This window comes from Ursus arctos, unplaced genomic scaffold, assembly GCF_023065955.2.
Source record: "Ursus arctos isolate Adak ecotype North America unplaced genomic scaffold, UrsArc2.0 scaffold_10, whole genome shotgun sequence".
NCBI lineage: Eukaryota > Metazoa > Chordata > Mammalia > Carnivora > Ursidae > Ursus > Ursus arctos.
Genome location: NW_026622764.1, coordinates 1029974 through 1042259, shown reverse-complemented (window position 1 = coordinate 1042259; position 12286 = coordinate 1029974). Strand labels below are relative to the sequence as shown.

Genomic DNA, 12286 nt, shown 5'->3' with positions numbered 1-12286 from the left:
TGTGGGGCTCTGCAGATGAAACGGCGTGTACGTGCACCGCGTGACAGCAGCTGTGGCGGTCCTCGGGTGCGGGCTTCAGGTGGGCTTGTCCTCTCCGCAGACCTTATACGACACGGCCTATCTGACCCTGTACAACATCAGCTTCACCTCCCTCCCGATCCTGCTGTACAGCCTCATGGAGCAGCACGTCAGCATCGACACGCTGCGGAGAGACCCCTCCCTGTACAGGTGCGCGCTGCCCCCGCATACCGCCCCTGAGCAGGAGTGCCCGCTCGGGCTGCTCAGACCCAGAAGCGCCTGTGTCAGCCGGTGCGCTCGCTGCCACCGGAGAGTCTTCCGGGGGAAGCGACGCAGCTGAAGTGAACAGACCTCAAATTTAGGGAGAGGATTTGTGCTGCCTTTGAAACGTGCCTATTAAGCCAGTTGGGGTCTTGCCATGCTTTTCGGTAGTTATGGAAGGACCCGGGATACACATTTCTGTCCCCTGGTGACCCCAGTGGATTTAGAGCCTAAATTATCGTTTAAAAACCAAGCACGTTCCATTCAGTGAGATAAAAAGAAAAGTTAACAGATCTGATCGCAGAGGACCCTTTTTTGGCTAAAAAGGGTTTTTTAATAATGAGGAAAAGGTGTTTTTGTGCTGTTTTGGAATTGTACCACGAGATGACTGGCAGATTCAGCGTGTTACTGTTCTTGTGGCTGCTGAAAGCTAACTTCTCATGTCACGTAGTTTTAGGGTACACGGGTTCTGTGAGCCTTTGTCCAGTTTCCCTGCTGCTTAATGCCCAACAGAACATCGCATGGAGGGTGCAACGCCATCCCCCCGGGCGCCAGGTTAATGGTATTCATCTGTGTGCGTGCACATGCGTGTGCGTGCACATGCGTGTGCATTCCCATGCCCACACAGTGCACAGTACCTGCCAGCCTCCCAGCCCCGTCATGTCCGCCGTGACACGGGATCTGGAAGCGCCACAGCCCCAGTGATCCGTGGGCGACAGGCAAGCGTGGAGCTCGCTGTGTTTACATTCAGTGGTAGAGGAAGCGTCTGAGGAGATGGGAGACGGCGGTTAGGCCCGTCTCCGGAGGGTCCCCTGCAGCCGGTGTCCGTGCGCTAACCGGTGTGAGAGTTGCGCCAGGAGATGCACCATGACCCTGTGGCCCACAGCCCATGTCACACGGGAACGCGCGTGGGCCTCGTGTCCTGGGTCCGTTCACAAGCAGAGATGTGCGCGTCTGTCTGCCTTTAGACACAGGCGTGTCCGTCAGGAGGGAGAGAACCGAATGTCTGAGTCGCATCTGACCCCACGGGGACTCTGTCTGGGCCCCGGGCCCCTGCCAAGCATGTCTCTGTTCCCTGTGCTCTGACTCTGCCCTTGGAACGGCAGTCTGGTGCTGTGGCCGCCCCAAGGCCTTTGCGGAACCAGGCGTGCGCTGGGTGAGGGACAGGGCTGTTCAGCAGGCGGCGGAGGTCAGGCAGGGGATAGACGTGCCGGGCAGGGTGGCCCACAGCGGACAGACCACAATCCTTTCTCCACGACCCACTTCCATCGCGTGGCAGAGCCTGGGACGGTGCTTGACTGAGGGGGCCTTCCTGGACGGATGGTCCCTGCAGAGCGTGGGGGTGGCCCGGCCACAGAGGGTCTGGGGTTCCTGACCTGCGGTCTCGCCCGTGTCCTCACAGAGATATCGCCAAGAACGCTCTGCTGCGCTGGCGGGTGTTCGTCTACTGGACGTTCCTGGGAGTGTTTGATGCCCTCGTGTTCTTCTTTGGTGCTTACTTCATGTTTGAAAACACAACGGTGACCAGCAACGGACAGGTGAGTACGCAACCTGTACTTCTCGTGGGCTGGGCCTCGTGGGGGTCCCATACGGGCGTGGGTCGGTTAGCCTGTGGGGCTGGTCCTGGGGCATCTGGCCACCAAACCGCCCCGAGGCCGCGGCGCCTCTGCTCCTGCCGGATGCACCCTTCCCGGGGCCCCAGGCTGGCGGGACTCCTGCCGCCTCGAGCTGCTCTCGGGCAGGTCCGTGCCGTTCCATCGCTCAGGCCTAGCCCATTTCCTGTGGGAATTAATTTTGTGCTCAGCACATTGAGGCATTTTCTCACGTGTATTTACCTAAGTATTTGCTCCCTTTGCAGTGAGTAGATTGCAGAGTTCGCTGTAGCCAGGCAGCCCTCTGCTTGTTTGCATCATCTCTGGGTGTTTTACTCGTATCTTAATTTTGTCTTTTTGCCACTGGCTTCCCTCCCCACTCAGATAATGACCACCAACACACACATGGTAAGAAAACTGTGGGTTTGTCCTTTATGTTTTGGAGTGCCTTAAAAATAAAATATTTCTCGAAATATTTTCACCTGTGACTTCTTCTGTGTGCTTTGTCGGTAGAAACCGCTAGCTGCCGCCGGCTCCCTCGTGGGGCCGGTGCTGCCTTAGATGCGTGTGTCTGCATCTGGTCGTTCGTACTTGGTGTTTCTTCTCTGGAGTTCTGTGTCAGGCTCGCCGGCCCAGGCCGGGGTGGTTTTCAGTTGATACGTTTGAACTTCCCTTAAACTTCCACGCGAGGTGCTGTCCCAGGCACGGGATTGTGGCAGACCCGGCCTTGGGGACACACGGGGGCGTGTGGGCGCTGTCCCCTCCGGCGCCCGCCCCAGTTTAGCGGCTGCACTGACGGAGGTGCCTCTTTCCCCGCCAGGTGGTCGGCCGTTCGCTGGTGCGTGGCGAACTTTTTCTTTCTCCTTACTACCAAGAGGTGCTGTTTTCTTTCATCGTAGCTTAGATCAACTTTTACTAAATTGAAAATGTTTTAAATATCTCATTTCACTTTTCTAAAGCTTGACGTTTTTCTAGAACATTCTTTGTCTTCATTTGCTTGGATAGTTCCCGGGTGCCAGCCCGCCCCGGACCCTCCTCCTGCGGGGTCCCTACAGGACTTCCTGCAGCGAGGCTGAGGGAGCATCTTGCATGTGTCTTAGGAAGAACTAGGATTTCGGGTTCCCGGAGCTGGGACGTGGGGACCGAGTTAGCTTGTTAATACTGCGAGAAGCCTCCTCACGCAGCTGTCACCCTTTGCTTGGCGTTAACGCCGAGGCAGCTGGAGTTCCCGCAGATGAAGTCACGTACGCGTAAGCGCTCACAGCGGGGTTTTTGTGCAACGCCGCTGGCGTGATTTTACTCTGTGCTGCTCCTTCGTTGCCCCGGTCTCGACAGGACTTAGTGAGATGACCGTCCCGCCCAATTTCAGCGGGGAATGGACACACACGAAGATGCGTGTGGCCCGTGCACCCTGGACGTGGTCGTGCCAGCTGGCGGGCGCGGTGTGGTCCCTCGCAAGGCCCAGGCAGTGTCTCGTCCTTGTGCTCAAATCCCCGGAGCCCTGCTGTGCCCAGCCAGACCCCCTCCAGCCGCTCCTCGTGCTGCCGCGGGTCAGGGTGCCGTGGTGCTTTGGACGCCTCCGGCGCATGCAGGGATTCCTGCCCGTTCCCCGGTGCCTGCTGCTGTGTCTCCGACTGGCCTGTTTCTTGAGGGTGCCTTGAGCTTCCACAGAGCCTGGATCCTGACTTCGGGGCTGGTGCTTCTCCACAGCACTGATAGCCCCGCGCACGCACGCATGCCTTTGCTGGGCTGTTAGTGCACAGGACTGTTCGTTAGACTTTGAAACAAGGGCAGAAAGAGAGACCAGACGGAGAAAGCACCATCGGCCGGCACCACCGCGTCTAAGTCAGCCAGCAGGTGCCTTGCTGAGAGCCTGCAGGGCCTGCCCTCGGCCCCGCTTGCTGGCCTGTCCGGACAGAGGTTCAATACACACAGCACACGTCTTGTCGTGTGAGAAGCCGCTCTGAAGCCTGGTGGTGCCGTGAACCAGGCACGGGGCGGCTGGTGCCGAGCAGGGTCTGTGACGGGAGGGTTTGTCCAGTGACGCGTGTGAGCCATGAAGTCTCGTGCAGCTCAGTAGTGTCTGCAGGTGGTCGGGAGCCCGACGACCGGGCCTGTCAGGGCACGGTGAATGGTAAACGCGGGATCCCCAGTCCTGAGCGGTGCTCATCTCTGTCCCGTATCGCTGGGGGGACAGGCGCCCCCGGAGGCTGGGGTGGCCCAAGGCCACTACACCAGGGCAAGGCCAGGGTTAAACATCTGGCGTTCTCACTCTAGCCACCTCCCCCCATGCCTCCCTGTCTCCAGATGGAGCCGTTCTTGTTTGCTTTGTTGGTAAGAGGGTTCGGTCACCCACAAAACTGAGCTGGCGTTGTATCCTGGTTCTGTAGAGATTCAGATAAACCCCAAAACCCGAGTGCATCGAGGGCTAGTCTCCGGTAACGATGACGCCCTTGGTTCATGGGCAGCAGGAGTCTGCTGACGGTAATGTCCACCCCTCCCTGGACCCCCACCCTTCCTGCTCAGAACGTATCTCGTGGTGTCACGGCTCAGAAGTCCCATCCCCACCGATGGTCGGTAGGTGAGGACCCCTTTTCTTGAGCGCTACGCCACCTGTAGGAACGCGCATAGATCACGTGTGGTGTTGAGGGAACACTCAACTTCTTGAGAAGAAATTCACTAATGGAGTATTTTCTACACAGACACCAAAGTTACTTCTCCCTCCGAGGCGCAAACGAGCACACGGAGGTCGTAATGGACGTCCCCTTGTTGGCAGCAGGCTCTGTTGCAGACGTGGTAATGGAAGTCAGCAAACATCGAGGGCAGACGGCGGAGTCCGTGTGAAGGGAGCGTGGGTGGGGTTTTTATGACCATGACCTTGAGAAAACACGGTTGTGTTTGTTGTGGAATATTTTTACTCAAGAAGATGAAGTTGGTCTGGGTTTGAGGGCTTGTTAGGAGGACGGTTTCCTATGAGAAGCTCCTGGGTGGGCAGATGGGGGAGGGGAGCTGGCGCTCGCAGGCGCTCCCGAGGTGTCCGCTGTCCCCGAATGAGGCCGGGAGTCCCTGGAAGTCAGCACCGCCGAGGGCAGTGCACTGTTCGGAATCAGGTGCGGGGCCGCGGGGGAGACCGATGTCATTCAGAAAACAAAACCCTCTGGACACCCTTTCACCTCCCACCCCCAAAATCCGTGGCGATAGTGGCAAGCAACCCAATAACAAAAGCCCGAGGGCTCCCCGGGCCACGAGTGAGGACTTAGAGGGTGTTCCCAGAGCGGTACCCTGACTGGCCGTCCGTGGGTCAGAAATGCCGGCCGAGGGCACGGGTGAAGGTTGAGCAGATGCGTCTTCACTGCTGGGGCTCGCAACCAGAATTTCCAGTTCTGGAGCAACAGCAGTCGTGTGCCGTTGCAACGTGCCTGTAGGAACCACGGCTGAGGCCCGTGCGTTGCTCTGAGCATCCGGAGAACTGCTCTGTAACCCGGGTCTGCCGTGGTCACCAGTGTACAAATGTGCCGGTTCCTGGTGCTGCTGGTGAGACCCGTCTGCTGGGCTACGCACGTGTCTGTATCTTGCTGTTACCTGACGCTTCAAAAAGATTTCCGTGTCCCCTGCCAAGCAGGGGTGGTGACCACGGGGCCCACGGCGTCGGGAAGTGGCGGGGGCAGGCCTTCCTGCCACGTCCCGCTGACGGGCACGAGTGGGATTCGAGGCTGCTCCAGCCTGACATAGGCTCACCCGGTCCTTTTGTCTGCAAGCATTAGCTTCCGGTGATAACTAAACGCAGCGCAGTTTCTGACACCCTGCTGGCCAAGCATTGTCCATGGCTGCCAAGCTGCCTCCAGTCTCAGAGTTCAAAGTTTTTCCTGCCCCAAAAGTGAAACGTTTCCCAGACAGCCCTTCCTTTTTTTAAAAAAGATTTTATTTTTATTATTTATTTGAAGAGAGAGAGACAGCCAGCGAGAGAGGGAACACAAGCAGGGGGAGTGGGAGAGGAAGAAGCAGGCTCCCAATGGAGGAGCCTGATGTGGGGCTTGATTCCAGAACGCCGGGATCACGCCCTGAGCCGAAGGCAGATACTTAACGACTGCGCCACCCAGGAGCCCCGACCAGACAGCCCTTCTTGATCAGAGTTTCTTGTCTGGGCACGAGTGCCTCTGGGGGTGGGAAGTTCTGGTCGCTGGTCATGGGGCCACCCTGTGCAGACAGCAGACCCCAGCCCTCCCTGCTAGACGCCCGTAGCAGCCCCCTCCCCAGCATGGCAGCCAGAACCGTCCTGGGACTTTGCCGGGGTCCCCTGGGGGGAGAGTCGCCTCCAGACACCAGCCTCCGTGTCTGGGTCTGAGTGACAGAAGCCCCGTTTGATCACAGCTATGGACTGGGGAAGGAGGTCCAGATGTCCGTGGGACTCTGTGTCCTCGCGCGAGTTCTAGAACCCTATCTTGCCCAACGTTTGCCAAGACCTGGCCTCCGTGTTCGCCTGCGTGAAGTTGCATGCAGGCCCATTTCTCTGCTGCAAACTCACCAGAAAGCTGTTTGTATTCCGGCTTCTTGATTCTTAGTGAACTAGAGCTGTTGCTTGTAAAGAAGTACTAGGAACGTTTTCTGAGAGACACGGTTCAGAAACCAGAAGGGGGGCGGGGCGGTCCATAGGGGATTCCGGAGAAATCTCCCAGAGAATAAAATCTTCAGTGACTGATTTTCCCCCAAGAGTCGGTATTTCGTTTTCTGTGTCTGTGTCTGTAGTTGAGAAATGTCTTGTTCTTGTGATTTGACCCTCTGTTTTCACCACGTGTGACTGCGCAACACCACGGGGGGTGGGGGTCGGGGGCCGGGCAGCCGGGCGGGCTCGTCCTCCTCGGGGCTGTTGGCGCGTCTGTGGTTCTGGCCCTCACACTGGCTGCCAGGGCCTTTGTGCCGCTGTGTCGTCTGCCTCCATCTCCCTGTCCCCCGGGACTGTCCAGGGAAGCCCATCCTCACAGGGGGACCCGTATCTAGCTGCTTGCCAGCAACTTGCTGCTGTCGGTTTTCTTCCAGAGCAGGCAGGCGTCCCAGTTGGGTTCAGAGGAGGTAGCCAGGGCCCCGAGTCTCCTTTGAGCACGCAGAAGGCGCAGAGCCAGGGAGGCGGGGAGAGCTGGGTCGTGTCTCTTCCACATGGAACACGACGCGGGGGAGACACGGCCGGCACCGTGCACACTAGCGTTCCGGCTCCCGGGGATGTTCCCCTCTCCGTCTGCCGCATTAGGGTTGATGTTTATGGAGGGTCAGGGACCGAGGTCAAGGGGTCAGTGCAGGAAGGGCCTGAGCCCATCTCCCAATTGCTGACCTGGCACCCGGGGGTGGCATGGGGACCTGAGGGTCTGGGGGTGCCCGGGGTGTTGATAGCCAGCGTCTTCCTGTCAGTAACAGACGCGGCCCCTGTGTCCTCGGGGCCTGGGGTGCTGGCCCTCAAGAGCGGTGAGGTGTGTGGTCTTGGCTTGAGTGCGGAGGGGAGCGATGTGCGGTAACTGCAGACTCTGGATGGTTCCCCCCACAGATCTTTGGAAACTGGACCTTTGGGACGCTGGTGTTCACTGTGATGGTATTTACAGTCACACTCAAGGTAAGCGCTCGCTCACCCTTGATGTCCCTTCCTCAGCCGCCCTGTCCGTTGTAACCGTGCCCGGGCTGGAGCCCCCCGTGCCCCGGGCCACCCTCCAGGGTCACGTTCGGTCATTTAGTAAGTCAAGCGGGGACTCAGCTTAGTGGGCGCCGGGCGACCCAATATGTGAACTTCTGGAATTACACAGAAGGTGGATGAGGGAATGAGCCTTTTTTATGAACGGAGTCAAGTTAGAATTCCTTTAAAAATGACAAGCAGCCCCACCCCAACAGAGTCAAAATCTACTTTAAAACAAACGAATGTATTGTGGGAAATTTAGCTCTTTTGAAAGTCAAGGCCGATTCTGTATTCAGGGCCACACTGAGCGTCCTCAGGCTGTCGCCCCAAGTCTCCAGGGTGGGAACACAGCCGACAGGGTCAGGGTCGCGGGGCCACTGGGCCCTCCCCATGCGGGAGATGCTCCGGGCCGCACTCCCCGGGGCGCGGGGGCGCTGCCTTCTCTCTCCTCCAGGAGGCTCCAAGTCTGTGCTTCCGCCGCTGGGTTATGTCGGCGTTTGGGATGCTGCGGAGTCAGGGTGGGCTGTGCCCCCCGCTCCCGCGGCTGCCGATCCACGCTGCGGTGGCTCCTTCTGGCCCAGACGAGGCCCCGACTCCCGGCCTGCCTCTCTTTCAGCTGGCGCTCGATACGCACTACTGGACTTGGATAAACCACTTTGTCATCTGGGGGTCCCTGCTCTTCTACGTCGTCTTCTCCCTCCTCTGGGGAGGGATTATCTGGTACGAGTCTGAGACCCTCACAGGCCCTCAGGAGCTTCCTGCTCCCGCCGATCCCGCGGCGAGGCGTGGGGCCGCGGGCCGTGGGGGAGCGAGGACGAGGGGCCCCCGCTCCCTGGACCCACGCTCTCCGTGGGGAGCCACGCCGTGTGGCAGGTGACTAGCTGAGACCGGGGAGGCCGGGTGCTGCCGCAGGGGACCTGCTTCAGATCCCAGGTCAGACGAGTCTTCTCAAGAGAAGTCGTTCACACCGCGGCCTGGGCGGGCATCACCCTCCTGGTCGTGGGCCTGGCGTCCTAAATGCACATGTCCTGGAATGGGGCGCGGGCTAAGTGCCTGTCGGGCGTGGCACGGCCCGCCTTCCATGCCACAGTGGGGATGAGCCGGGCTTAGCAGGCATAGCGGGTGTAGTGGGTGGGGCTGGCCTGGAGCCCCACCGGCTGCCAGCAGACCGAGCCCTGCTCCTGGGAGGCCACCCGGGATCCTCCGCAGAGAGACGGCAGAGTCCCAGTGCTCTGTAGGAAGTTCAGGTGGCTGCCAGGTGGAAAACAAACAGGACGATAAAACTGTGGTGCTGGCTCTGTGGCCTCCAACAAGGGCAAGAAGTGGCCGTGTGTGTGGTACCCCTCCTGGTGCTTTTACCGTCACACCTTGGCTCATGCTGTTCCTTCTGCCCAGGCTGTCCTTTCTGACGAGCCTGCCCCGTGAGCTCCTATGTATCCTTCAAAACCCCACGCTTCAGCGCCCTGCGTGGTGCTGCCCTTGAAGCCCCGCACAGGCAGGGAGGTCCCGCCTGGTCAGGGTGGCCTCAGCCTTCGTGCCTGCTCCTGTCACAGCACACACTGTGCCCCCACCTCCGCGTGAGACGGAGCATCTCCTGAGCGCGGCTGGGACGGGGGAGGTGCGGGATCCCGGGGGAGGTGCGGGATGCCACGACCTGGGAGTCCCCCCACTGTGCTGGTCAGCTGTGAGCTCGGCTCTGCCCTGCCTCCGAGCATCGCTGACCTCTAGTGGCCGTGCCTTGCACTGCACGTTCTTTGGGACCTGCCGGTGCTGAGCCAGGTGGGCTTCTGCCCCCAGCGCTCGTCCACCTTTCATCCTGACGCCTGTGCGCCCTGCTCCTCAGCCTCGGGCGTGAGAATGGCCGAACCGACTCAGGTTCGCTATTGGCCCTTCCGGCTTCTCTCGTGGAACCCAGTGTAGATACTTTCTTGAGCCATAGGTTTGTCTGGAAGGAAGGCCATTCGTGCTGTTTTCGTAGAAGACAATGTCAGTTTTTCACCGTACGCGCCTTGGCTGGTTGACTAGCACTGCTGACCGGACCCGGGCGTCTTCTGCCTGTTAGTAGCCGTTGCTCAGGTTGCGATTCCAAGTTAAAGAAAAACATCTGTTTTAATTTTTTAAAATCATTTTTTGCTGTCCCGAAACTGCTCCAGGGCCGTCCTCAGTCTTTGGGATGAGTCTGTAGAACTCCCTCCGTCCCGTCCTCACAGCCCGGCCTGGTGGGAAGTGCTGCAGCCCACTGTTCCTGAGTCGTGAGGCGCATACACGCCCGCGCGGGTCGGGGAGGGAGCGGGAGGGCTCCTCCTGGGAACGGCGTCCTCCGGTTGACCTCCGACCAGCCCGTCTGCCGCTTCTCTAGGCCGTTCCTCAGTTATCAGAGGATGTACTACGTGTTCATCCAGCTGCTGTCCAGCGGGCCTGCCTGGCTGGTCATCGTCCTGCTCATCACCGTCAGCCTCCTTCCCGACGTGCTCAAGAAGGTCGTCTGCAGGCAGCTGTGGCCCAGTGCCACGGAGAGAGTGCAGGTATGGGCGGGCCGGGGCTCCAGGGCTGGGGGTGCCGTGCCACGGGCGCGGTGGGGTCGCGGGGCACTGTCCCGGGGGCCCAGCCGGAGCAGGCGCTGTGACCGCTGAAAGGAAAGCGGGGGAGGTGTGGTCAGTCCAGGTATTACTGCTGAGGCTTGAAATGTGAACGCAGGTAAAGTGCAAGGTGATCTATGTCCAGACCCGAGAAGCTAGTCAGCCGGAACAGGAGAAAGGTCGAGAGAGAAGGACTGAGCCCATGCAGGACAATTATTGTTTGCAAATCTAAAAAAGCTTTTAAAATTAGTCATTACTTCAAAGGTAAAATTGCATTAGTTTTAGGGATGGTGAATGTGGCCCAAAATGTTAGCATTTATATTAGGAAATTCTGGTGAGTACTAGGGTCACTTAATTTCCACAATCCCAAATTGAGGCCAACAGGCTGAGTTCTGGATTCAGGAGAGAAGTGAGATGTGCAAAATGCCCACCCCGGCTTAAGGACAGCAGCAGGGGTCACTCGGAGCTGCTCAGAGTTCTCAGGAGGGCTCATCCCCCTTCATCCCCTCACCCCTGCGATCTCAGGGAGGACACCCCGCTCACCCCTGTGATCTCAGGGAGGGCACATCCCCCATCCCCTCACCCCTGCGATCTCGGGGGGGGGCACGTCTCCCATCCCATCACCCCTGCGATCTCAGGGAGGGCACGTCCCCCATCCCCTCACCCCTGGGATCTCAGGGAGGGCACGTCCCCCATCGCCTCACCCCTGCGATCTTGGCGGGGGGGGGGGACGTCCCCCATCCCCTCACCCCTGCGATTTGCCCGAGGAGGTGCAGACCCCCATAAGAAGGGAGGATCTTGCCGAGTGTGCGGAATGCCGAGCAGGGCTCTCCCTGCAGAGCACAGGTGGGCGTGCAGGTGGGAGGACTGTCCACGCACTTTAGGACCTGAGGGACGGCCTCTGGGAAGCTCAGACGGTCCCCATGCTCAGCCTCCAAGTGCTGGGGTGGGAAACAGCCAGGCCGCCGCTGGGTTTGTGGGGAGCCAGGTCTGGGCACCGCATGCGCCCGCCTCCCCCAGTCCCCACGATTGAATGGGACCCCGGGGGGTGAGCTTTCCCAGAAGTCTGTGCTACTTTAGCGTGCTGGGCCCAGTGCCACTGTCCCTAGCGGTTCCCTCCTTGGCGCCTGTGTGTCTGTCGTCAGCACGACAGCTCGTGAGTGTGCGTGAACGCCTTCGCTCTGAGCTTTACGAGACCGCCTTGAACAGGCGGGCGTGCCGGGAGGTGTCGGGGCAGGAGGAGAAAGACAGTGGGGACGAGAGGCCTGTGCAGCCCCCCAGAAGGGGAGCATCCAGGGAGGACACGGTTCGCTTAGCGCGATGGCGGGGATGCGCGAGGGAGGTTCCTGCGATTAACGGGCTTGACTGCCTTAACTTGTTTCTCTTTTCCCTTCCTCCTTCTCTTTGTCTCCGACCTCTTTGCCTAAATAACCGCTCCCACCTGTCTCGCGATGTGCGCGGCCCCTCGACCCCTCTGGGACTTCAGACTAAGAGCCAGTGCCTTTCTGTCGAGCAGTCCACCATCTTTATGCTCTCTCAGACCTCCAGCAGTCTGAGTTTCTAACGGAACAAGGTGATGCTTTCCTGTCGTTTGGCATGGTGGGGTTTCGTTGCAGGAGGCAGAGGGCTGGCTCCTCGCCGAGCCGTCCAGCATCCCTCCCGGGCTCATGTCTGCTCAGGGTGAGCGCACGTGAGGGCTACTGGCATGACCCGTGTCTGAGGTGTGGGGAGTGCGCGTGGCCCGTGTCCGTGGGAGGTCCCGGGTCCCCCCTGCCAGGGTGCGGGGCTGCACTGCATTGCACTGGCTGGTGGGTACCCGTGGCCCCTGCACACAGGCGTGGGCATGGCGGCTCCTACGTCGCTCGAGCCCATGTGGGCAGAGTCCACGCAGCACCACCCCTCTCTCCGCAGCCAATGGCGGATTGATGGCACGACCTCCTCACTCAGGCAGCTCTGTGTACCCATTGCACAGACAGGGAAACTGAGGCCCCCACGACAGAATGTTGTGCAGGCCCCACAAGGCACTGCAGAAAAGACAAGGCTCGGGCTGAGCCACTCAGACCGTGGACAAAGCCAAGAGAGATGTGTTTGGGTCAGGTGTTTTTCCAAATTCCCTTTTCACTTTTTTTAAAAATCTGATTTTTAGAGAGAGCCTCTGTTGCTGTAAGCAGCCGCGC

At 59.6% G+C, this 12286-nt stretch overlaps 1 protein-coding gene across 9 annotated transcripts in view; it reads left to right on the top strand.

The window, feature by feature from the left end:
• Positions 1 to 12286, top strand: part of ATP11A (ATPase phospholipid transporting 11A) — a 126536-nt gene that overhangs the window by 107763 nt on the left and 6487 nt on the right. For 4 of the 9 annotated variants that reach the window (XM_044380178.3, XM_057307126.1, XM_044380182.3 and 1 more), the window contains exons 24-29: positions 101 to 228; positions 1682 to 1817; positions 2256 to 2279; positions 7408 to 7473; positions 8147 to 8250; positions 9890 to 10055. In XM_044380178.3, the coding sequence (XP_044236113.1) occupies positions 101 to 228; positions 1682 to 1817; positions 2256 to 2279; positions 7408 to 7473; positions 8147 to 8250; positions 9890 to 10055 (624 nt within the window). Of the gene's footprint in view, positions 1 to 100; positions 229 to 1681; positions 1818 to 2255; positions 2280 to 7407; positions 7474 to 8146; positions 8251 to 9889; positions 10056 to 11595; positions 11683 to 12286 lie in introns of all 9 variants that reach the window. The other 5 variants (XM_044380184.3, XM_057307136.1, XM_026488750.4 and 2 more) reach the window with 3 other exon arrangements.